At 39.7% G+C, this 14171-nt stretch overlaps 1 protein-coding gene across 8 annotated transcripts in view; it reads right to left on the bottom strand.

Moving 5' to 3' along the window:
* Positions 1-209: 209 nt before the first annotated feature.
* The window catches only part of ptprk (protein tyrosine phosphatase receptor type K), a 641623-nt gene continuing 627661 nt past the window's right edge, over positions 210-14171 (bottom strand). For all 8 annotated transcript variants that reach the window (XM_073057328.1, XM_073057322.1, XM_073057320.1 and 5 more), the window contains 3 exons: positions 7377-7540; positions 4806-4941; positions 210-1423 (listed from right to left, as the gene is read on the bottom strand). In XM_073057328.1, coding sequence (XP_072913429.1) covers positions 1370-1423; positions 4806-4941; positions 7377-7540 — 354 coding nt within the window. In that variant the 3' untranslated portion in view covers positions 210-1369. The remainder of the gene's footprint in view (positions 1424-4805; positions 4942-7376; positions 7541-14171) is intronic.

Here is a 14171-nt window from a genome sequence, read left to right as displayed (position 1 = left end):
GATTCTGACTGCACTTAGTACTTACCCACTATTTTTTCTTTTTTTTAAAATATAAAGTCCAGTGCCATTTCTATGGAAATGGTTATCTTCAGCTTACGCATACAACTTAAAAAATGACGTGGTGCAACACACTCTCTGTTAGTTACAGGAAGAGCAAGAAAATTACCAGAACATCTCTTCATAAGCAATCAACACCTCAAATCTCCTGATGCCTTTATTTGATCGTTTATTCTGCAATACCCGAAGTCATCTTGATTTTCTTTATACAGCATTAGAATAACTCAGAAAATACATCGCAAGTGAATAACTCATTACATCTTTCATCCTAAACAGCATTATTCTTGCATTGATTGCCCTGCTAGATTACCTTTAGACAGATTTAAAACACATTGTTTCCTTCTGATAATCATTTCTCGTCGTAAGCCATCTATAATACTGCCTCAACTATTAGAAGTCATGATTCATCAATGTAGGCTTTTAAGCACGAGGTACAGCTGACAATAAGTCACACATAGCTTTATTTAAACTAGTTCGCTAACACATGTGGAGAAACAAAACTTCAGAATGTCTCACATAGGAGGAAAAATCTGCATTTGGTCCAAGTTTAGAGGCCTCCCAACTATCTCAATCTTCTTTATTCAAATAGGTTAGCAATTAACCAGCACACAATGTAAACAATTCTATGAATGAATTAAAATATGACCAGTTACCCACACCAACCACTACATATAAAAGTAAACTATTTAAAAACATCCAAACTTAAAAGCTCTTTCAAAAAAAATTCTGTAAGAAATGATTGTTCTGCTTTCAAATAGGTTTACAAGCAAACAATAAATACAATGTGCTTTCTTCATATAGACATATTTACACTCATCTTTGGCTTATAATAAAGGTTGCATTACAAATTACCCTGTGTGATCCCAAAGATCACACATTAAACTTTAATAAGCCAGCCAGATATTAGCTCATATACAATAGCAGTCTGTGCACAATTCTGCTTTTAAATGAGCTTGGTTGAAAACAAGATGTAGCGTCACAGCGTTCGAACTTGTGCATGCAGAACTACATGTTGTTTTGTTTGGATAAAAAAAAAATCCAAAACTGTTCTTGACTAACACGAGTTTTTTTTAGCCTATCACTGAGCAATGAAAGCTCGAGTCAGATCATATTGTTACGATGGCACCAAATGCTGTCTGGTAATAGCCTGGATGCACAAATACACTGTCATCATAGTTAAGACTCTTTGTATAATAGAATACTTAAGCTAGTTTTAAAAAAACTCAATTAAATGTGTACTCTTCATGCGCAGCATTAGTGATAATTTCCCATCCAAATTTAGCACAAATCTGTACTGATGTAAATGTGATCACTAAGAAGATTCAAGGTATTCCAAAGCAACATCGTAACAGAATCGATACTGATCCTGAAAAACAAAGCAAAAGAAAATCACTTCAGTTTTTCATCTAAATATAGTAACTATACTTTATTTTCTATAAATTTTACATTAATGAATCTGTGGGGGAAAAAATCGAATATAGGGATAAAAGAGCTTTGTCTGTTGTTCAAGCTTTGTGTCCTTGTGAACATCTTTGAGTTTCCAAACTAAAGTTCCAAATATGCACAACTAAGAGTATAGCACTGGCCAAAACCCATCATTAGAGCAACAACATAGCTGTACAAGCTAATGGTAGATAGATGAGCCACAAATCAACTCTACATTGTTTCACTCACTTGTCTGCTACTGCACATAAACAAGCTGATTTCCTTGTAACTCCGAGTTCCACACCTGTGGACTCTCCATGATAGCATGCTAAAAGATTAGCCACTTGAAATCTGGTACCGAGCTTTATTTTAAAATTTCCCTGACAATAATAATTTCCCGACAGAATCAAAAACATCACAGCTGTCTACTTGCAAACAGCTTGATAACTTGATAATGTAGAGAGGCTGAAAAATATTTAGTTTCCACTCCCTTGAAAACCAGTATTCATTTTGCTTATATCATCACTCTAGTGTTGAGTTATGAGTTGGTTAACTGGCCAATAGATCTTAAGCTGGTGCATTTTCATTTAATTGGGGAACACAATTTATTTAAATTGGATGCTACTACAGAAAGACCTGCAAGGAATGAAATGACAGAAGAATGGCTAGTATTTATTGTTGAAGCTGTATAAGATGTTGCTGAGGACTAATTTGGAGTATCGTGTGTAGTTTTGGTCACCCACCTACAGGAAAGATATAAATAAGATTGAAAGAGTTCAGAGAAAGTTTACAATGGTGTTGCCGGATCTGGAGAACCTGAGTAATAAGGAAAGATTGAATAGGTTAGGACTTTATTCCTTGAAACCCAGTAGATGAAGAGGAGCTTAGCTAGAGGTATACAAAAATATGAGTACACAAAAAGTATTGTACTTTTTGATGACTCTATTTAATTCTAGAAGAAAGGAAATAAGGGAAAATTAGTGCTCGGCATCAATAAAGTATTATTTTTATTATTAAAACAAAAAGGATTACTGAACAAGTGAGTAGCATCAATGAGAGGACAAAGGCAAAAACAAAACAATGGGAAGTGGAACTCATGTTATATGAACTATTCTGTAAAATCTTTTTCCAACGCCTACAATATCATGGCTACTTTCAATAAAATCTATGTAGCACTTGGGATTTTCCAGCAATATTATCTGCAGGAATTGAGACACTTTGAACAGTATTCGAAACTTTTAAAATCTCTGTTTAACTCCACCTCATAACAGAAAGTTAATACAGGTGTACTGTGCATAAATAGGGTCACACTTTTAAATATTAGTAAACCAAATAAAAGCATGGAATAATATAGTTTAAAAACTCTGCAGAAAGTAATGATGATCTTGGTCATATTCTGAAATTAGTCAAAATTCCAAATGATGAATTTGAAGTTATATGATATCCATTTTGTTTTGTGAAACAGAATGCTTCTGCAAAAGATGTGGATGGGGAAAACCTCTGGGCTAATTGTGCATGTTGATGTTTTCTGATTATTGCTAGTAACAGAATAGCAGCTGAACAACACAGTGGCATTAATCTCATAGCAACCAGAAAATGTATTGGTTTCATTTACCTAAAAACTAAGACGAGATGCACCAAATGAAATGAAAACGAAAACAACAGACAGTTTATGGGTATAATGGAAAATGCTGCTACAGGCCCTGGGGATGTGTAAATATTCACCCATCAAGCAACATTTCCACTTGTTACCATTACAAATAAAAATTCAATTACTTCCCATCAGCACTTCAACGGTATACATGAAGTTCACTCTGCTAATACAACATATCATTCAAATGATCACAATCCCTTTGCTCTCGCCAAATGCAAAATGTTGTGGTTAAATCTAGAAAATCTGAGCAGTGTTGGCAGCCAAACCTCAAATGTTAGCAAACCTATTTTCTGTATATTTTGGAGTACTGATTTTGCAATAAGGGAAATAAATATAAGATCAAATGTACTGATTTTTTTTTTCTTTTTTGAAACAGCTGTCGTGTTCAATTTATAATTAGCATAATACATGAAGGAAATGCCCAGGGGTTAAAGTTTAACATTGTTCAAGTTGTTGTAATCAATAAAACTGTCATGGGAACCTTCTTAGATGGGAAATAAAGTTCTCAGATCTGAACTTAATAAAAGATTAATACTTTTTGTAACCCCAAGAGATCCTGTAGATGTGCCCAGACCAACACACACAACGTGCTGGAGGAACAGGAAGCATCTATGTGACTAAACAGACTGCTTATTCATTTTCGTAGATGCTGCCTGACCTGCTCAGTTCCTCCAACAATTTGCGTGTGTTACATTTGGTAACCTTCAATTTGCACAAGTCGTATTTATGATTTTTGGCAGAATTCTTCCAAACAATTCCAGTATGTCCTTTGGTTCTTGGTTCTTTTTTATAGTTCCGACATCTTTTGTTCTGCCTTTCCTCTGTTCTCATTTATCTCCTATTTAAATCTCCATATAGAATATATCTATCTATCTACTAATGGAGATACAGTGCAGAATAGGCTCTTCTAGCCCTCAAGCCACGCTGCACAGCAATTCCCCAATTTACCCCTAGCCTAATCAAGGGGCAATTTACAACAACCAATTAACTTACCAACCATTATGTCTTTGGACTGTGGGAGGGAACCAGAGCGCCTGGAGAAAACCCACACGGCCACGGGGAGAACGTACAACCTCCTTACAGGTAGTGTTGGCAATTGAACCCAGGTTGCCTGTACTGTAAAGCATTGTGCTAACCACTATGCTACCATGCCTCTCCATTAACAAACTTCATATTATTCTTCAAGCGTGGTGCCATTCGGTCTTTCCTGATCTTCCTGCCACAGATATTCCTTTTATTTTCTCTCCTCAACCTCTTCCTTATCCAGAACTTAAGGAACATTGGATTTCTAACTTTTCCTAACTCTGAAGAGAAGTTTGACCTGACACAGCTCACGTCTCTACTGACACTACGTGACCTACACAGTACTCTGCGCATTTTATCCAAATCTTTTCAGTCTATCCTGGTCTGCTGTTCTGCTTATTAAACAGGCCGTGAGTATTGTATGAGACCAGTCATACCACAATCTTAATCTTTAATCCAAAGAAAAGTGGTCAGATGTCTGCTCTTGCATCCAAAAGTATTGCAGAACATTTAAAGCGACTGCAATAAAACATCAATATGATTTTAAATAATACCAATAGGCAGAAGTGTACAATTTGTTTATTATGTTGGGTTTCATTTATTTTTGTACGTTATGAGGAGAATAAAAGGGAAAATGAGTTCTCACCAGGGTTTCCACCATATTTGGTTTGCTGTTTCGAAGCGTCTTTACTCCATGGAAAATGTCGACTACGTTTTGCCTTTTGATCATTTCGCAGATAATGTTAATGGCACAAAACATTCCACTGCGGCCTCCTCCGTTTCTGAAATGCACCAAGGAAATTCTCAATGTCTCTTTTTATTTTCTAGGTGGAATGAAACTGAAATCATTTTTGACAAATTATGCTACAATTCTTTGAGGATGTAACTGAGTAGGTTAAGGGAAATTAAGATGTAGTATATTCGACTGCTTCATCGAGCACCTCCCCTCGATCTGCCAAAAGTGGACCAACCCCCATTCCCGTTCTGACGGTCTCCTCTGGTGCCAAGATGAGGCCACTCTCAGGATGGAGGAGCAACACTTTATATTCCGACTGTGTAGCCTCCACCCTGATGGTAAGACTATCGATTTCTCCTTCCGTTCAAAAGAAAATCTCCTTTCCCTCCCCTCTTCCACACTCTGGCCTTTTACCTTTTCTCACCTGCCTATCACTTCCCCCGGGTCCCTCCTTCTTCCCTTTCTCCTCTGGTCCACTATCCTCTCCTATTAGATACCTTCCCTTTACCTCTTCCACCCACCTGGCTTCACCTATCACCTTCCAGCTAGCCTCCTTCCTCTCCCCACACCTTTCTATTCTGACAACTTCCCCCTTCCTTCTCAGTCCTGAAGAAGGGTCTTGGCCCGAAACGTCAACTGTTTATTCATTTCCACAGATGCTGCCTGACCTGCTGAGTTCCTCCAGCATTTTGTGTGTGTGTTACTATCTCATGTATTTGAATTTCCAGAAGGCATTTAATAAGATAATTAAAACAAAAGATTACTGCACAAGTGGATAATACATTAGCATGAGTAGAGGTGTGGCTACAGAGTTGGGATAAATGGGTTATTTTCAGAATGGTAATTAGTAACCAATGAGCAACCACAGGGATCTGTGCTGATGTCTCAACTAATTAAATTAATAAACTATTTTGCTAACTTGGGTGAATGCAGAGTTTGTTGATGATATGGGTTGGCAGATTTAGAGGAGGCATGAAAATAGTAGAGCTGAAGGTAGTGTTACTGAACAGAAGGACCACGATGTTGCCTGGATTGGAGCATTGAAGTTATAAGGAGAGATTGGATAAGGCTGGGTTTGATTACACTGCAGTGAAGGAGCTTGAGAGGTCCATGGACCCTTTGCTTAATGGTGTGGGTCCGTGGCATATCAGATAGAGGTTTATAAAATAACATAAAGGGCAGATACAGTAACTAGCAAGAATCTTTCCCTGTTGGTGAGGGTATCCAAAACAATGGGTCATAGGTTGAAAATGAGACGCAAGAAATTGAGAGGGGACCTGAGGGGGAATCTTATCCACACACAGTATTTGGAATCTGGAAACCACTGCCTAAGGAGGTGAAGGATACAGATACAATCACAACATTTAAGAAGCATCTAACCAAGCATTTGATTCACCAAGGCAGAGCAGAGAAGATGATGGGCTAAATGCATGTAAACAGGATTAGTACACCCAAGTACAAATATTGGCATAGACATGGTATACCAAGGGGCTGGTTCAATTACTTTAAACAGCCCGTAAAAGAATACAGATAATAAATGAATGAGCAAAAAGCCGGCAGATGGAGTATAATGTGGGGAAATGTGAAAACATCAAGTTTGGAAGCAAGAATGAAAAAGCTAATATTGCTGAGCAGAAAGAGATACTAATATGTTGCAGTACCAAGTGATCTGAGGGATTGAGTACCTGAGCCACAAGAAGTTGGCATGCAGGTACAGCACGTACTTAGGAAGACAAATGAATTGGTATACAAATTATGAGGGAATTGATAGGGGAATTGGAAGCAGGCTTCTTTTCTACTGAGGTTGGTTGAGACTACAATGATAGATCAGGGGTTAAGGGTGGACGGTGAAATATTTAAGGGGAATGTGAGGGGGAACTTAACTCCGACACTGGAGAGAGTGTGGGACAAGCTGCCAGCTGAAGTGGTAGACGCAGATTTGTTTTTTTCTGCATTTATGAGAAATTTGGATAAGGGCGTTGATGGGAGGGGTATGGAGGGCTATGGTCAGGGTGCAGGTCAATGGCACAAGGCAGAATAATAGTTTGACAAAGATTAGATGGGCTGAAGGGCCTGTTTCTGTCCTGTAGTTCTCTTTGTCTCTATGAATGCTGGCCTTTATTGCAAGGAATATGGAGAACAAATATAGGGAAGTTTTGATGCAACTTTGCAAGATTTTGGTGAAGTTGTACCGGGAGAACTGTGTACAGTTTTATTTTCATTATCTGAGGAAGAATATGCTTTCTTTGTAAGTTCACTCCATTGATTCTTGGGAAAATGGTTTGACATATGAAAGAAGGTTTTGCCTAAATCCAATAAAGTGCAGAAGTTTGAAAAGCGTTTTCTAGAAGCACATGTTATGATGAAGAGTCTTTGAACTGAAACATTAATTCTGCTCCCCCCTCCTCCAGGGATGCTGAGAGTGTCCAGTATTTTTTGAAGGAGCTGATGAATAAAAACTACCCTTATGGTGTTACTCACAGACAGTGAACAATAGTTCGTCCTTCTCCTTCTTCACATTCTTCTTGCCATTTATCAACCTGGAGAATTAACTTCAGAAATGATCGCTTCGAGGCAGGTATTTCCCTGTGAGCCGCCCATCCCAAGTACTGGAACTGCTGCACCATGAGATAACCTTCTTGTGGCTGAGGATTAAATTTAAAAAAAACAGACATTGATGTACCTGCTTCCATATAAAAAAATAATAACTGACTGCTATCATGAAGGCTAATTTATCTTCCTAAAGTAGCTGTAACTGCTGCCAGCGCACAAAAATATAGACAGTGTTATATTTATGCACATATATTTCCAACACAGCCTTCTCTTCCTACAGCTTTTATTTGTGAAATAATACTTCACACAAGGTGCTGCGGTACTGTATACCCAGAGAGAAGAAAACCTGTAGTAGGGTGTAATTCTCACTTGGAGAAATACACAGGGTGAACAGCAAGATGTTTCTCCAGCATTGCCATCCCGAACACCAGAAAATCCATCTAGTTGAGGAACAGTATGGTTATTTTCTTCTTCCAATTGCTGTTGTGAGGCATGGCTGTAAATTTTAGTGTCACAATATGAAAACTGCAGCCTTAATTTTAGTCAAAGCAGCACCATGATGAGGTCAGAATACTACCCTGATGTGCAATTGGATTTAATTAGAGTTTTTATTTAAAGGTAAAGACAAATCAACTCATTGTGCTACAAAGATGTGCTATATAACAGTGAAGCAAGATTACATAGAAAACAAGATGTCAAGGAATGGAATTTTGCAATTAATGACCGAGTAACCCTGCCCAGTAACTGGATCACCCACCAATGAACACAGTGAGGGGAGAAAGCATGTGTTAATTAAGGATTAAAGACATCACTGGCATCATGGTTTGCATCACACCAGCCCATCATCTCTTTGGCCATTACCTCATCTTCGAACTAGAGCCAGAATATAAAAGCAAGCGTTTAATGCTGAGACTTTACAAGGCACTGGTCAGATCACATTTGGAGTATTGTGAGCAGTTCTGGGCCCCATTTCTAAGAACGGATGCAGTTGCATTGGAGAGGATCCAGAAGTAGTCCATGAGAATGATACCAGGAACGAAAGGGTTAACATATGAGGAGTGTTAGATGGCTCTGGGCCGGTATTTACAAGAGTTTAGAAGAATGGAGGTGAGGAGGGGAATCTCATTGAAATCTACTTAATACTGAAAAGCCTAGATAGAATGGACATGAAGAGGATGTTTCCATAGTGAGAAAGCCTAGGACCAGGGGTCACAGCCTCAAAGTAGAAGAACATTCCTTTAGTATGGAGATGAAGAGGAATTTCTTCAGCCAGCTGGTGGTGATGAAGATGGTTGTTGACTTCAGGAGGGCACAGAGCGAGTGCTCCCTACTAAACATCGATGGGCTCCTTGGTAGAGATCGTTATGAGCACCAAACTTCTTGGTGTTCACCTGGTGGAGAATTTCACCTGGTCCCTCAAAATCAGCTCCATAGCAAAGAAAGCCCAGCAGCGTCTCTACTTTCTGTGAAGGCTGAGGTAAGTCCATCTCCCACCCCCATCCTCATCACATTCTACAGGGGTTGTATTGAGAGTATCCTGAACAGCTGCATCACTGCCTGGTTCGGAAATTGCACCATCTCAGATTGCAAGACTCTGCAGCGGATAGTGAGGTCAGCTGAGAAGATCATCAGGGTGTCTCTTCCTGCCATTACAGACATTTACACTACATACTGCATCCGCAAAGGAAACAGCATTATGAAGGAACCCACGCACCCCTCATACAATCTCTTCTCCCTCCTGCCGTCTGGGAAAAGGCACCGAAGCATTCGGGATCTCACGATCAGACTATGTAACAGTTTCTTCCCCCAAGCTATCAGACTCCTCAATACCCAGAGCCTGGACTGACACCTTACTGCCCAATTGTCTTGTTTATTATTTATTGTAATGCCTGCACTGTTTTGTGCACTTTACGCAGTCCTGGGTAGGTCTGTAGTCTAGTGTAGTTTTTTTTTCTGTGTTGTTTTTTACATAGTTCAGTGTAGTTTTTGTACTGTGTCATGTAACACCATGGTCCTGAAAAACGTCTCCTTTTTACTGTGTACTGTACCAGCAGTTCTGGTCGAAATGACAATAAAAAGTGACTTGACTTGACTTGAATCAGTGGAATTCATTGCCACATATGGCTGTGGTAAGTCATTGGGTGTATTTAAAGTGGAGATTGATAGGTTCTTTGTTAGTAAGGGCATGAAAGGTTACAAGGAGAAAGCAGGAAATGGGTTGAGTGGGATAATAATTAAGCCATGATGGAATAGCAGAATAGACTTGATGGGTTGAATGGCAAATTCTGCTCTTACAATTTATGGTTTATCTTAATCCCAAAAGCTCCTCACATCTGTTTTCTAATCCTCCAGGTTACTTCCCTGCTCACTGGTGTTTTCTCTGAAACACAACTCCAGTATGTTCAGTCACACCACCATGAACAAGGGCAAATGGTATATGGTTTTGTCTCATATTAGTTAAAGTTTATTTGCAATGTCAGCTGCTTGCTTGGTTCAATTGCTTGCATTCTTGTCTTTGAGTTGATAGTTTAGTTCTCACCCAGGGATTTGATCAGAAAGATCGAGACTAACATTACTTTGATGTACTAAGGCAGTCTGACATTGTCTGATTATATTGAGCTGAGTGGGAATCCATCAACTCCCTCAGCTGGAAGCAAGTGATTCCATATAGGTCTCCCACAGAACAGCAGTGTTGTCATCAATGTCCTCCACAACATGCATGTCACTAAACTAAAATAGATAACCCTTTCACTATCACATTTCTGGTTTAAGAAAACTTACCATAAATTAACTTGTTTTCTACAATACAACACTACCCGCATTTCTAAAATATTTTAATGGCCATGTTTTGAGAAATAACAGATGAGGTACAAAAGGGGACAGACTATGGCAAGTTTCTTCTTTTTTGATTGTGAATAATATTTAACCTAATAGTTATCACACTGATAAGGCTGCCAACATAAAAAATTGTTCAGCAGGATTATAGTTAATCAAGTGGTACATGTACAGTACAACTTCTTCAGCTGATTCAGCAGGTGAATTTCATTGGGAGTTTGAGATTTGGTAGGTCACCAAAAACATTTGCAGATTTCTACAGATGTACTGTTGAGAGCATTCTAACTGGCTACATCACCATCTGGTACGTGGAGTGGAATAGCTACAGCACAGGATCAAAATAAGCAGCAGGGAGTTGTAAACTTAGACAGCTCCATCAGGGGCGCTGGCCTCCATGGTATCCAGGACATCTTCAAGGAGCAATGCCTCAAAAAGGCAGTGTCCATCATTAAGGACTCCCATCACCCAGGTCATGCCTTGTTCTCATTGCTACCGTCAGGTAGGAGATACAGAAAGCCTCAAGGCACACACTCGATGATTCAGAAACATAGAGGTGTATAAGATGCTGAGAGGCATTGATTGTGTGGATAGTCAAAGGCTTTTTCCCAGAGCTGAAATGGCTAACATGAGAGGGCATAGCTTTAAGGTGCTTGGAAGTAGGTACTAGGGGGATGTCAGAGGTTAAGCTTTTCACACAGAGAGTGGTGGGTGCGTGGAATGCACTGCCAGTGAAGGTGGTAGAGGCGGATACAATAGGATCTTTTAATAATAAGGTTGAAAGGGTGCAGAAAAGGTTTACAAGGATGTTGCCAGCACTTGAGAAACTGAGTTACAGAGAAAGGTTGAATAGGTTAGGACTTTATTCCCTGGAGCGTAGAAGAATGAGGGGAGATTTGATAGAGGTATATAAAATTATGATGGGTATAGATAGAGTGAATGCAAACAGGCTTTTTCCACTGAGGCTAGGGGAGAAAAAAACCAGAGGTCATGGGTTAAGGGTGAAGGGGGAAAAGTTTAAAGGGAACATTACTGGGGGCTTCTTCACACAGAGAGTGGTGGGAGTGTGGAATGAGCTGCCAGATGAAGTGGTAAAAGCGGGCTCACTTTTAACATTTAAGAAAAACTTGGGACAGGTATATGGATGAGAGGGGTATGGAGGGATATGGTCCAGGTGCAGGTCAGTGGGACTAGGCAGAAAAATGGTTTTGCACAGCCAAGAAAGGCCGAAAGGCCTGTTTCTGTGCTGTAATGTTCTATGATTCTATGAGACTCTTAGATAGGTACAGGGAGCTATGCAATAGGGTAATTCTAGACAGCTTCTAAAGTAGATTAAATGGTCGGCACAACAGTGTGGGCCAAAGGGCCTGTAATGTCATGTAGATTTTCCATGTTCTATGTTCTCTAATAGTTTCTTCCCCTCTGCCATCTGCTTTGCTGAATGGACATTGAACCTATGAACACTACCTCACTACTTTTTTATTTCTGTTTTTACACTACTTATTAAATTTAACTATTTTATATATGAATATATACTTACTGTAATTCACGGTTTCTTTTCTCTATTATCGTGTATTGCATTGCACTGCTGCCACAAAATCAACAAATTTCATGACATAAGCTCATGATATTAAACCTGCCTCTGATTCTACAAAGATTAAAAAAAGCAAAGACTGGAAGCCTATAATCATTTTGAACCCACCAGGTGAAGTCATTCTAATGTGATGTAATTTATTTCCCAGACAAATAAGAATGAAGGAAATTTGCTCATTTTATCAGGACAAGATCCTGTCCATCATGGAATAAGAACAGAGAAATGAACTAGGCAGATATGAAAAGATCTTACTCTGTCATTGAATGCATCTTGTGTGTGTTGCTTGGATATCCAGCGTCTGCAGATTCTCTCATCGTTGACTGCATTGACAAGATCAAACTATATGGAAGTTTGGCCAAGTGGATTCAGAATTGGCTTGCCTGCAGAAGGCAGAGGGTCGTGGTGGAGGAAGTACATTCAGATTGGAGGGTTGTGACTAGTGGTGTCCCACAAGGATCGGTTCTGGGACCTCTACTTTTCATGATTTTTATTAACAACCTGGTTGTGGGGGTAGAAGGGTGGGTTGGCAAGTTTGCAGACTGATGCAGAAGTGGGCTGAGAAGTGGCAGATGGAGTTCAACCCGGAGAAGTGTGAGGTGATACACTTTGGAAGGACAAACTCCAAGGCAGAGTATAAAGTAAATGGCAGGATACTTGGTAGTGTGGAAGAGCAGAGGGATCTGGGGGTACATATCCACAGATCCCTGAAGGTTGCCTCACAGGTAGATAGGGTAGTTAAGAAAGCTTATGGGGTGTTAGCTTTCATAAGTCGAGGGATAGAGTTTAAGAGACGCGATGTAATGATGCAGCTCTATAAAACTCTGGTTAGGCCACACTTGGAGTACTGTGTCCAGTTCTGGTTGCCTCACTATAGGAAGGATGTGGAAGCATTGGAAAGGGTACAGAGGAGATTTACCAGGGTGCTGCCTGGTTTAGAGAGTATACATTATGATCAGAGATTAAGGGAGCTAGGGCACCACTGCTCAGTACAAGAGGACATGGCTTTAAGGTAAGGGGAGGGAAGTTCAAGGGGGATATTACAGGAAGGTTTTTCACTCAGAGAGTGGTTGGTGCGTGGAATGCACTACCTGAGTCAGTGGTGGAGGCAGATACACTAGTGAAATTTAAGAGACTACTAGACAGGTATATGGAGGAATTTAAGGTGGGGGGGGGGGTTATATGGGAGGCAGCGTTTAAGGGTTGGCACAACATTGTGGGCTGAAGGGCCTGTACTGTGCTGTACTATTCTATGTTCTATGTCTTTCACAGAACCTCACATATGCCCTCAAGGAATATTAGTTATCCACATTTGATTTACATGATATATTCCCTGTCCAAAGATCGTGGTTGGTTGTGACAAAAAAACCATTTCAGTTAAATCTGTCTACTGGTTATTCATTAGCCAATGTTCATTCATGGAAAAGGCAAATTAAGCTAGGAATGTCACAGCAGAGCAAAATCTTGTAAATCATTTAAATTTGCACACAATTTGGAGGAGACTTCACTGATTACTAAGCTTGTAATCCATTCTAGTTCTGGCAAAGATTTATGCTGTAAATTGTTCAGCTTTCCTGAGATTAACCGAGTTTGCCTCTTTGAACGTCAAACACTCCCTTATTGGAATTAAATGGAAATGAATGTTGTAGTTGCCAAAAATGTTGAAGCCACTCACCACTGAAAGGATCTAATGATATCTTTATTTTTTCTTGACGTATTGTCATTTGGCCCTTAGGAACACCAAGCAAAATAATGACAACAAATTGAAGTGCACTCAGTTTGAGAGTTGATGAATTTCCATTCTATCCCCACCCTCAGCCCCATATTACCAGTAATAATTTTCAGCTACTTTACTGAAAGAAGTTTAACATCCTTGTGTGAAATCTTTTGATGACAACTGTAAATTCTCACATACAGTAGTGGTACTGTGCTAAGGTTTTATATATATATATATATATATAAAAGTTAATTATATATATATATAAATAAAACTTTTGCACTGCACTGTATTTGTCAACGTGGAGTGGAGAGTGTTTGTAAATCCGGTGGGAGCAAAAGACGTTGGAAATAGCAAGGGTAGAACACTGCAGGAGGAGTACGGGACAGGTGGCAGAGAAGGAGTGTCAGGGACGGGGAGGCAGGTAGGCATAGGTGCTGACACACCCAGCCCTGGGACACCAGGCAAGGCATCTGATTCCAAACAACTGGTTTATTGATCATGACAGAATGTCTCTCTGGTGCCTCCTGCTCCCTCCCATCTCCCTTCCCCTTTTCTCAACTGTGATTCCCCTCCCCTACCC

This window comes from Hemitrygon akajei, chromosome 9 (genome assembly GCF_048418815.1).
Source record: "Hemitrygon akajei chromosome 9, sHemAka1.3, whole genome shotgun sequence".
Taxonomy (NCBI): Eukaryota; Metazoa; Chordata; class Chondrichthyes; order Myliobatiformes; family Dasyatidae; genus Hemitrygon; species Hemitrygon akajei.
This window is presented reverse-complemented; position numbering and strand designations above follow the sequence as displayed.